This window comes from Fundulus heteroclitus, chromosome 19 (genome assembly GCF_011125445.2).
Source record: "Fundulus heteroclitus isolate FHET01 chromosome 19, MU-UCD_Fhet_4.1, whole genome shotgun sequence".
NCBI classification, from domain to species: Eukaryota; Metazoa; Chordata; class Actinopteri; order Cyprinodontiformes; family Fundulidae; genus Fundulus; species Fundulus heteroclitus.
Window position 1 is genome coordinate 23,568,391 of NC_046379.1, and position 17,854 is coordinate 23,586,244.

At 38.6% G+C, this 17,854-nt stretch overlaps 1 protein-coding gene across 3 annotated transcripts in view; it reads left to right on the forward strand.

The window, feature by feature from the left end:
• Positions 1–17,854, forward strand: part of syne1b (spectrin repeat containing, nuclear envelope 1b) — a 117,081-nt gene that overhangs the window by 95,652 nt on the left and 3,575 nt on the right. For all 3 annotated transcript variants that reach the window (XM_036150752.1, XM_036150754.1, XM_036150755.1), the window contains 24 exons: positions 21–168; positions 248–342; positions 504–738; positions 1,986–2,180; positions 2,399–2,524; positions 2,631–2,786; positions 4,413–4,571; positions 4,896–5,062; positions 5,165–5,327; positions 5,881–6,068; positions 6,189–6,339; positions 7,127–7,309; positions 7,527–7,664; positions 9,093–9,284; positions 9,374–9,701; positions 10,544–10,612; positions 11,317–11,444; positions 12,788–12,914; positions 13,287–13,498; positions 14,365–14,565; positions 14,659–14,787; positions 14,922–15,134; positions 16,041–16,133; positions 17,594–17,652. In XM_036150752.1, coding sequence (XP_036006645.1) covers positions 21–168; positions 248–342; positions 504–738; positions 1,986–2,180; positions 2,399–2,524; positions 2,631–2,786; positions 4,413–4,571; positions 4,896–5,062; positions 5,165–5,327; positions 5,881–6,068; positions 6,189–6,339; positions 7,127–7,309; positions 7,527–7,664; positions 9,093–9,284; positions 9,374–9,701; positions 10,544–10,612; positions 11,317–11,444; positions 12,788–12,914; positions 13,287–13,498; positions 14,365–14,565; positions 14,659–14,787; positions 14,922–15,134; positions 16,041–16,133; positions 17,594–17,652 — 3,855 coding nt within the window. The remainder of the gene's footprint in view (positions 1–20; positions 169–247; positions 343–503; positions 739–1,985; positions 2,181–2,398; positions 2,525–2,630; positions 2,787–4,412; positions 4,572–4,895; positions 5,063–5,164; positions 5,328–5,880; positions 6,069–6,188; positions 6,340–7,126; positions 7,310–7,526; positions 7,665–9,092; positions 9,285–9,373; positions 9,702–10,543; positions 10,613–11,316; positions 11,445–12,787; positions 12,915–13,286; positions 13,499–14,364; positions 14,566–14,658; positions 14,788–14,921; positions 15,135–16,040; positions 16,134–17,593; positions 17,653–17,854) is intronic.

Consider the following 17,854-nt stretch of genomic DNA (forward strand, 5'->3'; position numbering starts at 1 on the left):
CATTTCTTGGTTCCTTGCAGCAAGCTTCAGTCGTTCCTGCTGCAGCAGCAGACCTTTCTTGAAAAATGTGAAACATGGATGGACTTCCTGCTGCAAACTGAAGAGAACCTGGCTGTGGAAATTTCTGGGAACTACCAGAGCTTAATAGATCAGCAAAAAGCCCATGAGGTTTCAGTCCATTTCACGTGAACCGACCTAAAACTATGGCTTTTTGTTTGTCATGTCAGTAATCCCTTTTGTCTTCCAGTTATTCCAAGCTGAGATGTTCAGTCGCCAGCAGATCCTCCATTCTATCATCAGTGATGGACAGAGGATGTTGGAGCAAGGTCAAGTAGATGACAGGTGAAAATCCTCATGATGTTTTGAATCTGATTTGCCAATTCTAGTTTTATTTACAATGTCTGATGACACTATCTGAGCGGTTAAATCCACTGTTACCTGATACCCACCAAGTTTTATTGTGAGTCAGTGTCTCTCAGTCAGATAAATTTATTCTGCTGCAGAGATGAGTTCAACATGAAGCTGACTCTCTTGAGCAACCAGTGGCAAGGGGTGGTGCGACGTGCTCAGCAGAGGCGTGGGATCATTGACGGCCTCATTCGTCAGTGGCAACGCTACAAGGAAATGGTGGAGAAGCTGCGCAAATGGCTTCTGGAGGTCTCCCATCCTGCAGAGGTGCTTGCATCAGGAAGTACAATTCCTCTACAACAAGCTCGTTCCATGCTTGATACTGTCCAGGTAATACTAATTATTATTTGATTGCATAAAGGTTTAAGAGACACTACTGGGACTGGTCTAGACGAAAAAAAGAAAGCCTTTCTTTTCTGATAAATCCCATCTACAGTGACTTACGAAAGTATTCTTATACACTTTAACTTTTATTCGTTTTGCCACGTTGCATAGTGTGTGTCAAGCTAATAACAGCTAGCGTTAGCTTATGTTGACCGGAAGGTTTTCTCCCAGATGGGACCTTTACTGTTGCTCTCAAACATCGAGGCTTTTATAATAAACAAACACTCCTTAGTTTATTTTAAACTCGGGCGAGGTGTATAAGCCTGGCTTATAATGCGGTGGGAGAAACCGCATTATAGAAACCTTGGGCTGTCTCTTAAGTTCCTGTCATTTCTCAACTCTAAACACTAATGTGCAGATTTTGAGTTTTACAGGTTGATCAAACGTTCTTGTCTTGAGCAATGTCCAAAGCTGCCTTGTCTCCCTTTAATTGGGGTTTGCTTAAAAGCAACGGTTTATCTGCTGGAACGTCTGTTTCTATTTTGCATTTGTTTTCACCTCCTCTTGCTGCAATGGTCACTTTCCTTGTGGATTGCACAATTTTTAATCACCAAACTGGGAAGGCTTATTTTTATTGACTCTCTCCAAGCTAGCTCACTTACATAATCCGCAACCCATTTTCACCTCACTCAGTTCTTGTAAAGGTAGCGTGGTCTCCTCCTTTACTGTGGGTTAGTCCCTGCAGCCGATCTTTGGCGTTGCTCTGAATATGACCTACCTTCACACACTTGCTTGTGTACTTGGTGAAGTAAACGGAGCCGCCCTCTTGAGGCGCATTGACGATAACAGCAAAAAATTATCTTCAAGGACGACTTCATCACACCCATGTGTGATGTAGATTAGGCAACTTCTCAAGTAAGTTAGTTGCACAGGATTTTGTTTACTTTTATCATAATAATGGGATCTAAATGAAAAAGAATGCCACACTTTTCAGAGTTTTATTTGTGAAAAACAAATAAATCAATGTATCATTTTACTTCCACTTCACAATTACGTGCTACTTTGTGTTGATCTGTCAGAGAAAATCTCAATGAAAAACTTTTGTGGCTACAGCATGAAAAAGTCCAAAGATGCGTCTATGTTTACAAAGCGCTGTATCTGATATTTAGTCAGACATGTAAAAGTGTTGGTTGGACAGGTATTGGGGATTTATGGGTTTTGTAGCCTCATGAGAATCGTTGTTTCTGCTTAAGCTGAAGGAAAAGGTGCTGCAGCGTCAGCAGGGCAGCTACATCTTAACGATAGAGGCTGGCAGACAACTACTCCTGTCGGCAGACGGCCGAGCAGAGGTGACCCTGCAGACAGAGCTGACAGATATCCAGGACAGATGGAAACAAGCCAGCACGTGCCTAGAAGAGCGGAAGAAAGAGCTGAGCACGCTTCTGAAGGTAAATTAAAGCAAATTACAGTTTAACGAATCCACTGAACCTTTGATGACTTTGTACAAATGAACTGCTTTGCATTGTTATTGCTTGAATATATACTTCTCCCTCTTTGTCACATTTTTCTAAATGCCATATTTTGGGGATTTAATCTTAAAAGATTATTATTATTATGTTCAGTGCATTTCTTCTTCATCTGCCTGTGTGTATATGTTCACATACAGGACTGGGAAAGATGTGAGAGGGGGATTGGAGGATCACTTGAAAAACTCAGAGCCTTCAAACGACAGCTTTCTCAACCTCTGCCTGATCACCATGAAGATCTCCAAGCTGAGCAGATGCGCTGCAAGGTATTGGCTGGGCTGTCTTTAGTCTTCCAATAAAACTAAATTCTATAAAGTGGAAACTGGCTGATTACAAATGAATGCTCTGATATAAATGTTCCTTTATTTACAGGACTTGGAGAACACATTTGAAGGCTGGACTGGAGATTTGGCCCATCTGACTCTACTGAGAGAGTCTTTGTCTTGTTATATCAGCGCAGAGGATCTTTCTGTTCTGCAGGAGCGTATCGAGCTTCTGCATCGACAGTGGGATGAAATCTGCCACCAGGTACAGTCCTCTGCAAAGTACATCTTTGTACTTCACTCCTTGTATATGCTGTATCTTTTTGTAAGTGATGCTCTGTATAGCTACATTATATGCATACATTATCCAAAATGTTTTCCAAAAGTATTCAGATCCCGTCACCTTTTTCTAAATTTTCACATTTCAACTAAAACCTTAATTGGATTTTACCACTATGTTAGCTGATAGGCTAACATATGACAGCACATAAGAATAAAAAGAAACATAGAAGAAAAAAGTGGTTTTCAAAATGTCTGGCATGTGTGGTGTGCATTTGTATTCAGCCAAGCCTTGAACATCTCATTGAGCACTGCTAAATCCATCATTTAAAAAGAGAGCATTATTCAGAGAAGGCCGTAGGCTGTCCTATTTTCTGTCTGTCGCAAGTCATTTCGGGGACATAGCAAACACTTTGAAGAAGGTGCTCTGTTCATATGTAACCAAAATTGAACCTCTTGGCCTTTATACTAATTTCCTTGTGTGGAGGAAAACTGACATGCATATCACCCTGAATGCCCCGGTGGCGCCATCAAGCTTCAGAGAGTCTGCAGTGACTCTGCCATGGCACATAGGATATGTCCCAACCGTTGAAACTTGGGGAAAAAATGTATTTACTTAGGTTGAGCTTGTTTTGAACATTGCTCTTTTATAGTTAAGCTATTTATATTAAGCTTATGTATAATAATCAGATATCTTAACAATCAGTTCAGCACCTTGATCTACTGCTGTGGTGTTATGAGTGTCTGAACAAAGTCTCAGTTTAGTTGAGATAAGTTGGTCAAAGTTGATGAGAAGATGCTAATTTCACAGCAGTCCTGTAAGAAAAAGGTTGTTCTACAAAGTTCTGACTCGTTAGGGCTAAATACAAATCCAAGACATACTTTTCTGATATTTTTATTTGGTAAAAAATTTTGAAAACCATGTACCATTTTCCTCTGTTACAATGTTGCACTACTTTGTGTTGGTCACACATTATCCAATTAAGATAAAGTACATTGAGGTTTGTGAATGTAATGGGTGTTACCTGGATAAGTGACTAATTTGTGTTGCATTCTTGTCTCAGTAGTCCCTCAGCAGACCACAAGGTGTTGCTAAAGTCAAACTTTATTAAAAGATAAAATGAAATGTACAACTATTATAAATCAAGATGAATGTTGAGCCATCAGTCACCATTAAAACAGGCTGGCACTCGTAATATAGACTAAAAAGTTCATAACTGACCACAGTATTCATATAAAAAATCTTTTTATTTTATTTTATATAAAAGGTGCAAATCAATTCCTTTTTTTAACAGGATGCTTGTTCTTGTGTCTCTGGCTACGGCATGCAAAGTTCGCTTCATAAAAGGCAGAACATTACTGAAACCTCAAGTTTTTTTGCTTTGAGGTGCTTCCTGTGCTGCGTAGATGAAATGCTCTCACAGGAAACAGAGACACACTCACATTGTGAAATGCAAATAGCAGTCATGTTTCAGCGATCTCTGTAACACCGCTTCCTTTTTAGTTTTTCATGCTTGTTTGCATGTTTTATAACATAACATGCGTTTGTTTATTGCTTTAGTGGACTTAGATCGTATCGACTAACGTCTCATGTGGCGCTGTGCTTCTGCAGCTTTCCCTGCGGAGGCAGCAGGTGAGTGAGAAGCTGAATGAATGGACTGTTTTCACCGAGAAGTACAAGGAGCTCTGTGAGTGGCTCACCAACATGGAGAGTAAGGTGGCCCAAAATGGAGACATCAGCATCGAGGAGATGATTGAAAAGCTCCGCAAGGTATGGAAATGAGTCACCCAGTGAGTGCAGACGTTTACTCTGTGTGCAAAATTTAGCATTTAGCTACTTATTTAAATGTTCAGATCAGATTGTTTTGTTAATAATTCTTTTTGGATCTACACCAGTCTAATAAAATTGGAATTTTTTCCCGATGTGCAGCTATTTTGTTTGATATCTTAGGATTTTTGTCTACATTTCTTAAGTGTTACAAGCATATTTGTGTTTTTAATGTATTTAACATAGTCTCATTTTAGTACACCCAAGATAGTCCCTGTGTTAATTATTGTGCTTTGCATTGTCTGATTGTTTTGAATGATATTTCAGGATTACCAGGAGGAGATCACCATTGCAGAAGAGAATAAGAAGCATTTGCATCAGCTTGGAGAGCGCCTGGCTAAGGCCAGTCATCAGACCAAAGCAAATGAAATTGAACAAAAACTCAACAAAGTCAACGACCGCTGGCAACATCTCCTGGATCTCATTGGAACTAGGTAAAGAGATACACAGTTCTATTTATTGGTGAAACTGTCATTGCGTTCATCCATCACTGGAATATTGTTGATTGTAATTACCCTGCAAACTTATGTCAACAGAGTGAAGAAGCTGAAAGAAACTTTGGTAGCCGTGCAGCAGCTGGATAAGAACATGAGCAGCCTGCGCTCTTGGCTCGCCCACATTGAGGCAGAGCTGTCTAAACCCATTGCCTACGACTCCTGTGACTTCCCAGAGATTCAAAGGAAGCTGGATCTGCAGCAGGTGACAGAGCATTCAGCCCTAAACTGAGCTGCCTTTATATTCCACTGATAATTAATAGGAAAGAATGCATTTTATTTCAGATCACTGCATAAATCTGTTTAACTGCAGCTCTGCAGCTATATAGAATTTCAGTGGTTCATGAAAAAGCATCCGGTCTTTCTATTTTAATAGCTTTAAGTTTTCTTTTAGCGGTTAAAGTTAGTTTCTTTACACAAAGCAACTATAGTCTTATTGTGGATGATGGTAAATGCAACATACTGTATCTGTGGAGTCCCTTGCACAACATGGGTCCAGGATCCATTGAATAAAATTTTTTCATCACCAAAAGAAAATAATATACAATGAAATTAGTTAGAATAAAATAAATCCTTATGACAAAAATTTCGCAATTAAAATTAATTAAAATTACATTTTTAAATGAAAAATTAAATAGTTCTTTTGAATCTGTCTTCCAGTTTTTTCTAGGCTGGTATTTGTTGATTTGTTTTTTTATACCAATTTAAATGTTTTTTTATTTATTTAATTTTTGTTTTTTTTGTTTTTCAACTACCAGGAGCTTCAGCGTGATATAGAGAAGCACAGTACTGGAGTTGCATCAGTGCTGAATTTGTGTGAGGTACTTCTGCACGACTGTGATGCTTGTGCCACCGATGCAGACTGTGACTCCATCCAGCAGGCAACACGAAGCCTTGATCGCCGCTGGAGGAGCATCTGTGCCTTGTCCATGGAGAGGAGACTAAAGTAATCAGTCATATAGTCTCTGTGTCGCATATGTAGAATTACATAAATAGAAATAGATTGCATGGATGTCTACCAAGTCCTCATTAATCAGGATTGTTTTCTGGACTTCTCCTCTCGTAGGATTGAGGAGACGTGGCGTTTATGGCAGAAGTTCCTGGAAGATTTTGCACGTTTTGATGAGTGGCTGGCCACTTCAGAGAAAACTGCAGCTTTGCCCAACTCATCTGGTGTGCTCTACACAGTAGCCAAGGAGGAACTGAAGAAATTTGAGGTAATGTTTGTGTAGAATATTTATTTTCTATCCAATATGTTTTGTATTAAACTGACTAACGAGTGCTAAAGTTCTATAACCCCTGTTAAATGGCTAAATGTAATTGTGAAAAATGGAATTAGGAAAACAAAAAAAACATCAATGTATTTTATCTGGATTTTATGAGACAGACCAACACTTAATGGCACTTATCAGTACAACATTTTCACTAGTAAAATCTAAAAGGTGTGGGAATCATTTACTCTGATACCGCTAAAACAGGTTTAATGTAAATATGCATGAGGGAAAACCTACACTGCTTATTCCCCACCCATGGAAACATGGCGGCGGTGGCATCATGCTGTGGTGATGCATTTTTCAGAGGTTGTAAAACGATTCAGACTATAGGCGAGGTTGAGCTTTCAGCAGAGCACCAAGCCTTAACACACAGCCAGTGTTATAAGCAAAATAGTTTGAATTAAATATATATCATAATAATGAATGAGAGTATGAGGACCACTAAAACTCCAGACCTAAATTCAGTTGAGAATTTGTGGCAAAATTTGAAAATTGCTGTTCCCAGTCAATCCCCAACATATCTAACTGATGGTGCGATGTGTTGGGATTAGAATATTACATCAGACCAATACAAAAAGAACATTTTTATACAGAAATGTGGGCTTGATGAAGTATGTTGGATACGTACTTAATGTTTGTTATTTCCAAAAGGTGCTTTTAATCTGACAAACGAGCTTTTGAATGCATATCCTAATGTATTGAAGCTGACTGTACAATGATTTTTCTGCAGGCCTTCCAGAGACAAGTTCATGAAAGCCTAAACCAGCTGGAATTAATTAACAAGCAATATCGCCGCCTGGCCAGAGAAAATCGCACAGACGCCTCGTGCCGTCTGAGAGAAATGGCTCACGATGTCAATCAGCGATGGGACAACCTGCAGAAGAGGGTGGCATCTATCCTTCGCAGGCTCAAGGCACATTATGCTATTGCTTTTCATAAATTATATATCTGATTAGTTTGGATAAGTTTTTTTATCGTTAAATATTATATTATTTCTGTTTTGCCTATTTCCAACTATTTCAAGTCTATGAACTTAGCATACAGAATACTGCACGAGTAAATGTTTTATTCTATATAATATAAAAATGTAAAAGTGTTCTCACTGTATTTTTTTTTCTTTCTAAATGCAGCACTTTATAAATCAGAGAGAGGACTTTGAAACGGCCAGAGATGGCATCTTAGTTTGGTTGACAGAGATGGACCTTCAGCTTACTAACATTGAGCACTTCTCCGAGTGTGACATTCAAGCCAAGATCAAACAACTGAGGGTAAGTTTGTCACAATATTTGAGACTAATATAGTGCTATATGGCATGACTAAGCACAGAAAGGCGTAGCATGGTATGGCATGGAATAGCATGGTGTCGCTACGCAGATTAGAGCTAACGATAGCAGGTACCTCTTAAAAATGCAGAAGCAGAATTTTGTGTCAGTCTTTATAAAAGTCTGACCTGGCAAAACTGAATTTGACTGATTCTGATTTATTTTTAAAAACGAACAGTAATGTGAGAATATTTAATATTAGCATTCTAAATATTTTTTTTACTCTGATAAGCAGTGTCACACCATGGCTCATGTGGTAATGACAAATAAAGGAGACAATGATTTCAGCAGCCAGTTAAATGCATTTTGTGAAATAACTTTAATTTAGACAAAACTAATAAGCTAAAAAATATTAAATCAGTTATTTTATTAAATCGGAAGTGAGCAGCAGTAAATCAGTGGTGTAGGGTGGGGATGTTTATGAAAGGGTGGATGTGCAAGTGTGGTGTAATATATATATATATATAAAAACTCTAAATAATCCCAAACATAATCAAACCAAAGTGAAACCAAACCAAATATTAAATGCCTGGGGTCCCTACAAAGGGGAGAATTAAAGGTTTGATTCTCAGGTCTAAACATTCTGGGAATATTGAGAGCAAGTGTTCCCAGTCAGCAGCAAACTGCAGACCATTCCCACTGTACCTGAAACATCGGATGTCAAATCTAAAGGCAGACAAATACTGGAGTTGTCACAGCAGTCAGGGATTTTTATATATTAAGAGCGAAGGCAACATTGCATGGTATGTATTTAACAACTACAGGGTTGACATTATAAGCTGTCCTCGGCAATTTATATGGGCAACTAGTGCAGTAAGCATTAGTAACACCCTGCAGTCTGTGTGTGTATTGCTAGAGAATCTAGATCCTCACCTCAAATAAGTTTTCTAAAAGGCCAACAACACTTCCAAACCCTGCATGTTCCTTAACAGACAGATCTGGAAAGAGTTTAAAAGGGAACAAAAGTGACTTTGCTCCATTTGGCCCTGGTAGTTTCTGCTTTAAGTCTTGCTCTCTCTCACTCTTTTGCAGCCTGAATGAATACAGATATGTCTTGACATAGTGTAGAAAATAGCTTTTTTAAAGATTTAAAAACTGATTTGTCAGTGCATCTGTAGTATTTTTCAATTAACAATGAAAGGCTTGACTTGACAATTTTGAGCTGTGTGGTAATTTTTGTTCTCCAAACTGTGGAAAGGCATTTTAACCTTTATGTAAACTTTAACTACAGAAAAGCATTTTATTCTTTCAAATATTTTGGAATGGTTTAGATACATTTTGACTTATAAACACTTTAAGATTATGTCAGCTCTCAACAGTTTTAGATGATGAGATTTTGACTGAAGGAAAAAAAACTGTCCTTTGATCCCACAGTCATTCCAGCAGGAGATTTCTCTGACAACAGCCAAGATTGAGCACATCTTCCACCAGGGGGAGGCACTGATAGAGAAAAGTGAGCCTCTGGATGCTGCTGTCATAGAGGAAGAGCTGGAGGAGCTTCAGCGTTACTGTCAGGAAGTCTTTGGGCGAGTCGAGCGCTACTACAAAAAGCTCATTCGTCTTCCAGTAAGAGTTCAAAAAGTTTAGCTTTCGTTATGATGAAATGTGTTTTTCAAGACTTTACTATTTAAACTACCAACATTCTTTATATTTAGCTTGCAGATGATGATACTGAAGTGTCGTTCTCTGATCGAGAGCTTGAGCTGGATGAAGCTGGCGATCTGTCCAGCCTGCCGTGGAATGAACGCCTGGGGGAGGGTTTCCTTTCACCTCTGCCCTCCTCTGGGCGCTCAGCCTCCCTGGCAGCTCAGCTCCGGGCTGAACGCTCTGGCAGGGACACACCTGCAAGCGTGGACTCCATCCCGCTGGAGTGGGACCATGACTATGACCTGAGCCGTGGGCTCGAGAGTGCCAGCAGAGCCCTCAGAGAGCAACAGAGCGAGGAGGGAGACTTCTTACAGCGCCCCGCCTCTGGTTTGTCAGGTTAGTTACAGACAAACGGAATGTTTTTAACTTAACTTGGAATTCCAGTGGGATTTTTTTTTTTATCTTATCAGATCAAAAGAGCATGGTGCTGTAAAGGTTTTCCATTTAGCAACCTACAAGCTACAAATATGGATGAAGTATGGATTAAGTAAAGAAAAGAGACCTTAGAGAAGAGCAAACGGCCACAAACAATTTGGAATCAGAAAGTAGAGATGCACCAATTAGAAGTTTGGGGGTGATTTATTGTTTTTTGTAAAGCTTTGACCTATCGAGTTTAGCCAGTTAGGAGTTTTCTTTTAGAGCCATAGAATAAGAATTTTTAAGAAGAGGACTGAAACATTTTTGCTGCTTTCCTGCCACGAGCAGTCATTCATTCATCTTTAATGTCATGAGACATGGTAGAAAATACAGTTTTGTAGTTTATTTCATCTATATGCCTCTTCTAATTTAAATACCTCCCTGATGCTGCAAAAGCTAACTTTTCATTTTCTTTGCTTGGTAACACCATCCACACCAAAGAGTGTTGTGGTTAGTGGGATCAGGTAGAGAATAGATACTCAGGATTTACCGACAGGAAGAAAATTGTATTTTTGGAGTTTCAGACCAACTGGTCACCACTGGGAGCCGGTCAAGCTGAAAATCCTCTGATTCTGAGCACAAGCCAGAGATTTGTGTGCTGCATCTCTACATAAAATTGCTTTCAAGTGTTCAGCCAACTCCATCTGCATAGGATTTATAATTGAGGTTAAATACAGATGAATTATTGGTTCATCTGTTCATTTGGTAACATAGTGTGAACTGTAGTGCTAAATGTGTCTACTGTACAATGTTTTTTCCAGATGTAGTGATTCCAGAGAGCCCTGAGGCCTATGTTAAGCTAACAGAACAAACACTGAGGTCCTCCACTGGTAGGCAACAGCAGAATTAAGCATAACGCATTTGTTTGGGCCCAGAAATAACTGCTGCGGAAAGCCCTCTAGTCCTTTCACCAGCTTGGTTGATTTGTGTTGATTTCACTTATACACACTTTACACTGTAACCAATAGTAGCACTTTCTAACACCGTGGTATAGGGTGAATTCCATTTCCTCTTTAAATTTCTGCTCCTACTTCGGGCGCTTGTTCCGAAGAACAAAAATGGAATTCAGCCTAAATCTTCTTTCTAACTTGCTGTCTTTTATTTGACTTGCGGTGTTGCTGGGTAGCTAACCTGTTTGGATTATTTGCTTTGTTTGTTTCAGAAAAGCATGTGTCTTTTTGGTTTGTTTGTTTTTGTCACAGTAAGCAAATTCAATATTCTTTTTAAGGGATTGCAGATTTGTTTGTGCTTTTAAATGAGCACTTTTCTCAAATTGGATATCTTCCTCCTGATAGTAGCTGGACAAGAGTATCGCTCTAAGACGTCTCAAACCGTTAACAGACAGCACTACCAAGGCTGTCTGGAAAACCAATCTGCACTCCTGACTTCTCATCTTTTACATTTTATCTAGTTTTTCTCTGTCTAAACAGGTCCACCCTCTCTTGGACTATAAATCACTGTATAGTTCAAACAGTCCTTTGTATGGACACTTAACGTTATAGTTGAAGGTGATCAGTTCCCGTTGCTTCAACAGGAGAGGCCGCCTCAGCAGATTCCCAGACGCATTCTCTTGACGTCAGTCGGTCCCACCTGCAGCAAATGGACAGCAGCCGCAGCCGCACTCCTTTAAGCACAGAAACCGACGCGTCATACATGGGTTATGTATGTGCCTCTCTTACAGCTAAGTCTTTGTTACACATTACCATGGTTATATTGATGATTAGATTCTCCTCTTTTAGATAGCCTTGCAAAAGTATTCATACACTTAAAGTTTTCTTTTCACGTTATGTTAAAGTCGCAAACGTCCATGTGTTTTATACACTAGATCTACATAAATAAGATCATATGTCACATGGCAGGAAAATAATGCAAGGTTTTCAAAATATTTTCCAAATTTAAATCTGAAAAGTGTAACGAGCATTTTTATTCAGACCCCTTTGTTCTGTAACCTCTAAATAAAATCCAGTGTAACCCATCGCCTTCAGATGTCGGTATTGTGAAGACCAAAAAAACTCACCAGGTGAGTCTAGAGTTCTACTTTTTAATGTGGAAAAAGTGTGGACAAAAGATCACTCTGCACATCCCGATAAACCCACCATCCCCATGGTGACTCAGGTTAGAGGCGTCATTATGCTATGGGGATGCTTTTTTTTTTAAGCTGGTCAGGTTAGATGGTGTGAGTGGATCAGAAGTTGGATAAAACTAAATTCAAGGCAATTCTTGAAGAAATTTGGTTAGAGGCTGGAAAGTACTTGAGAATGAGGCAAAACTTTCCCTTCCAGCAGGACAAGGACCCTAAACATACAGCCAAAGCTACGATGGATTCGTTTAGATCAAAGCAAATTCAAGGGATAGTGTGGCCCAGTCAAAGTCCAGAACAAAATCCAGTTGAGAATCTTTGGCAAACCTTAAAAAATGTATGTTTACTGAGGCTCTGTTCAACTTTACTTACTTTGTTTGAAAAGAATGGGAAATAATTTAAATGTGGAAAGTGTATACAGAGTTATACACTAAATCGGTAGTGAAAAAACAAGTTAATCTAATCCAGAGTTAGTTTTAAAGTAACCAAAATTAAAAAGGCCAAAAGTAAAAGTAAAAATAGAACAAAAAAGCTCAGACTCAGCAAAACGTGGTTCTACAAAAACTCAGGGAGTCTGAATACATTTGTCACAATTTTTACATTTAAATTAGCAAAAAAAAATGGATCCTTGTTCTTCGTCTTCGGGACTATTCACTTTTTTGTATGTCTGTCAAATTAAAATTAAATTCCAAGTTTATGGTTGCAGCATGACAAAATAAAACAAAATTAAAGGGGTGTGAATACTTTTGCATGTTGTGTAATCCACACATTACAATAAAGTAATTTTAGCTGGGTTAATAGTGTTTTCACCTTGAAGCAGTATTTACTGGAGTATTAAAACTAAAAGGGTTATTATAGGGTCAATAAGTGTCTGTTAAAAGCTGGTGGATTAGTTGAAGTAAGTCAGTCTATGTTGATTGTGTAGATGCGACTGTTGGGCGAGTGTCGCGGCAGCATTGACACAGTGAAGAGGATGGGCTTTGAGCTGAAAGAGGAAGATGATACAGTGTCTGGACTGGCAGATCCTAGCAGCTCAGAGTCCCAGACATCAGGTAACACCGCACCAAACCCTACCCTGCACATATGTAGTTAACAGCATGATGCTTTTAGCTTTAGTGGATTTTTGACACAGATATATGAGATTTGTATAGAGTTGTGTTTATTTTTATTTTTTATTGATTCATAATTTTATTTAGGCGTTTGTGTTTCTGTGCCAAGCTGCTGTAATCCTTTCTCTCTTTAGTTTTATAATTCTACCTTTGTAAACCACACGTATACGTACGTAAGCAAGCTATTCAGCACACAGCAAGAATAAATACATGTTGAGCCCTGCTTTTACCCAGTGTGATACAACTTAGTTATACAAGAAACATCAAAAACAACAAATCCTTGTTGTTTTTTTCCTGTTGCCTCCTCTGATCCAGGCGTGATTGAGCGCTGGGAGCTCCTGCAGGCCCAGGATCTCAGTAAAGAGATGCGCTCGAAGCAGAACCAGCAACAGTGGCAGCAGCTCAACTCTGACTTGGACAAAATTTGGACTTGGCTGGGAGAAACCGAGGAAGAGCTGGAGCAACAGCGGAAACTGGACGTCAGCACAGACATCCAGATCATTGAGCTCCGCATCAAAAAACTCAAGGTAATAAAATCAGCATATTTAGATCTTGTTCTTTGTTTGTTATTGTATGAATGAGAAAATCATTGTTTTAGGTTTGCATTGTTCTAATTCCGCATTATTTCTGGAAATGTATTCATACCATGGAACATTTACATTTTCAGACACTCTAATTACAAATTTCAATGTAATTTATTGGATTTTTATGTGGTAGACCAACACAAAATACCGTCATATTTTATAAAGTGGAATATGCGTTCCAATTAAGTTTATATGTAAGATTAAAAGTAGCTTTTAAGGGTAACACTTTAAGGAGGTATTACACATACTTTTCATTAAGCTCACATCTCTCTATTACATTTGTTTTAAGTTATTGGTCTGATGTCATACTTTACTCTTAAACACCATGTTTTCATTAGCTGTAAGTGGAAAATCATCATAATTAACAGAAAGTAAGGCTTGAATACCTCCGTCTGTGTGTAATTAATCAACGTAATGTTTTTCACTTGTGAATTGAGCTACTGAAAGAAAGAAGTGTTTTTGTAAAGAAATCTTGTCCCTTAAATCAATTATGTCCAGGTAAATTATTATATATTTAGGAATTGGTGAATTGGTGAATTAGAAGCTTAGATACCTGTAATAAAGCTTACATTAAGTTAGCAGAGATTTGCTGAATTTCCTTTTTTTTTTTAAATGTATTAAAACATGTCAGTTAAGCAAAATTTTGATTAGGAAAAAAGCTTATCATGCCAGCATTTGCTCAAGTTTTCTTTATTTTGAACACTCCGTCTTTAAGTTTATTTTGCATAATAGGAACTTTATTATTTTGCATCTATGTTCCCTGATTTCATCCTGCTTTAATTTACTCTGCAATGTTTGTTTGACTGCAGGAGCTGCAGAAGGCGTACGATAAGCGCAAGGCTATCGTGCTTTCCATCAACCTGTGCAGCGCTGAGTTTCTGCAGTCAGACACAGAGGAGTCCCGGGAGCTGCAGGCCAAACTGAAAGACATGAACAACAGCTGGGACAAGTTGGGCAGCTCTCTGGATCAATGGAGGACGTCACTACAGGAAGCTCTCATGCAATGTCAAGTAAGTGCATGTCGATTGACTTGCACATCTGATTTATTTATGAATTCACCTACACATGAACGGCAGTTCAGTCTTTACATTTATCCCCAACAGGACTTTCATGAAATGAGCCATGGTCTGCTCCTCTGGTTGGAAAATATTGATCGCAGAAGGAATGAGATTGTCCCTATTGACCCGATCCAGGACAGCGATACTCTTCATGAACATCATAAGATGCTCACGGTATGAAACATTTTTGGGATTATAGGACTAATATATAAATTACTATTCAAATAGCACCAGTCAAGTATTTTAACCTGTAGATTACATTTGCATAATTTAAATGAATTTATGTCATAAATCTCAAAATCCCACAGCAAATCCGCCAGGAGTTGTTGGACTCCCAGCTTAAAGTCGCCTCACTACAAGACATGTCCCTCCAGTTGCTGGTCAACTCTCAGGGCAGTGACTGCCTGGAGGCCAAGGAGAAGGTTCATGTCATTGGGAACCGCCTCAAACTTTTGCTAAAAGAAGTGACCCGAGACCTCAGAGAGCTCTCTAAGCTTCTGGACATCACAAGCAGCCAACAGGTACGAGGTTCATGCCCGTACAGTGCTTTGCAAAATTATTCACACCTGTAGAACTTTTTCATATTTTATTTCACAGCTGCAAACTTCAGTATATTTTATTGGGGTTTTATATGGTAGAACAACACCAACTAGATCGTAAAATTAGAGTTCAAGGAATTGAGAAAGGATTTTTACAGTTTTTACAGTTTAAAAATCCTAAAATGTGCAAGCATTTGTTGCCGATCCTCTGCACATGTTTGCAGTTTCTTCTACGTGGTTTGAGTAAACTGCAGATGGGATTCTCACGGCTTCCTCTTAACTGTGGCTTTTCTTTCTTCCCCTCTTCCATCAAGGAAGGATTTGTAGAGTACATGACCAAATTACATTTCTTTACTAATTAGGTGACTACTAAAGGCAATAAATAGCACTAAATGAATTTAGGAATATCAGTATTATAAGGGCTGAATACACTTGTCAGATTTTTGCTGGTAAAGACTTTGAAAACTATCTAGTTTATTTCCACATTAGTATTTTGCTAATTTCTGTTTGTCTATCACATAACATAATTTCCATTGAAGATTGTAGTTCATGTAGAAAAGTTCAAGGGGCATGAAAACTGGAATTCCAGTTTGAACCCTTACAGCCTTGATTTAAGAAATATTACGCAAAGATATTTTACCGCTTTTTTCATTTTTATTTGCTACATGACAGTTTTTTTCTGTCACCCAACAAAAGAAGTGCACAGTTTTACCCTTTAATAAAATAAGTTTTGCATTTGGTAATTCTTTTAATAACAGGTCACTTGTTATTAAATTCAGATGGATTCAATTAAATCAGATTTTTTGGCAGAAGCTCAGACATATTATCACACTCGCTGTCATTGAGCTGCTGTTTTTTGCATCTGTGAATGTTGTTTTTTATCTTCAGGATTTGTCTTCTTGGTCGTCTGCTGATGAGTTGGACACATCTGGTTCCCTCAGTCCAGTTTCAGGAAGGAGCACGCCGAGTCGGTCACGATCGGTAATGTTTATCTCGACCTGTTTACGAAGTCCCAGTTTGAAACCAGAGTTTGATAACTCGTCTACAACACAATACCAAGTGCCCCAAAAGCCCCGTTGATGGTCCAATTCATCCCTGTCATCCCAGTATCTCTCTTTAAATGTTTCTACACCTCCAGACTGCCATACACTTTATCCCCATCAAAACCTTTTTTCAATCCATTTATTATTCCTGCATGTTGTCTGGTCCCAACTTGGAAATATATTTTCTTTCTACTTCTTGTATTTACAAACATCTGGACGTTTTTTTTCCTTCTCCTCTTTTACTTTTCCTTTATTTCCAAACTAAAACTTTTTCTTTAGATTTTCCCTCTAACATCTTCTCACCTATAAGTTTATTTCTATTGAATAATGGTTAATTTTAGTAATACTGGCTGTAATGGAACCATTAAACCTAACAACTAGATTATTTTTTCAACAATACCAAAACTGTTTTAGAATTCCTTGCAAAAGTATTCGTCCCAAACTTTTTTTTCCACATTTTGTCATGTTATGACCACAAACTTCAATGTGTTTTATTATGATTTTATTGAACAAATCAACTGAAGCTAGTTCTTTATTATGATGTAGAAGGAAAATGAGACTTCAATTTTGAAAGTTTTCCAATAATAAGTATCTGAAAAGTGAAGCGTCATAGCTTTGTAGAACCAACTTCAACTACTTATGGGTTAAGTCTCTATCAACTTTGCTCATCTACAGTCTCACCTTTTTTGGCCATTCTTTTTTACAAAACAGATTAAGATCAGTCAGACTGGTTGCAGAGCTTCTCCATCTAATCTGTAATTTACAAAGGTTGATTTAGTCAGTTGGATTTAAGTCTGGACAGACTTGGCCATTTTCCATCCATCTTTCCATCACCACTGATAAGCTTCCCTTTCCCAACTAAAGAAAAGCATCCCAGATGTCCTTTTCCATGAATATGGTGCGTTCAGTAGCTGCAATTCCTAGTCCTAATAAAATACATTGAAACTTCAGGTTGTAATGTGACAGAATGTAGAAAATGGGAAGTGGTGGGAATACTTTTGCAAGGCACTGTGGGTTCTCAGCAACAACTATAACCTAGGAGAATATTGTCAAAGTTTATCAGATCAGTCCAAATAAGCATGTCACTGCTTATAATGTTTGTTAGTAATGTCATTGTTACCAGCGGCAGTCATGCATCACACGGCCAGATGTGTAGCTTTGCATCTGCAGTCACTCCCTCGTGAGTGGAAGCAATTCAAAGTCGCTGCACACTTTGAAAAGCCAGATTTCCTGTTATTATGAGTTACACAATCTTCCATTCATGTCTGATTTTTATTTTTTTTGGCTGCTCTTCTTTCATTTTGGGTTGTCTTTTCATCAGTAGCTTTGTCTTGATTTGCGTGGACTGAAACATACTTTCTTTCTTTCACCCTCCCCTCCCCTGTTCATTGCAAACAGCAACGGGGCAAATGTAGTCTGTCACAGCCTGGACCGTCTGTGAGCAGTCCACACCACAGGTACCTTTTTGTTGCTTCTAGCACACCTAGAAGATAATGGAACTCAACCCATGATGCACTGGGAGACTAGTCCGGCCTCTCTAATACACCCTTTCTCCATTAGTCCCTATTTCAGGCTTTAAACCTTGTGCCAGCTCATGACAGTGAATTCCATCATCTTCTGTCAGTCTAGGTGCTCTGTGTAGGTTAGATGATGAGGTGA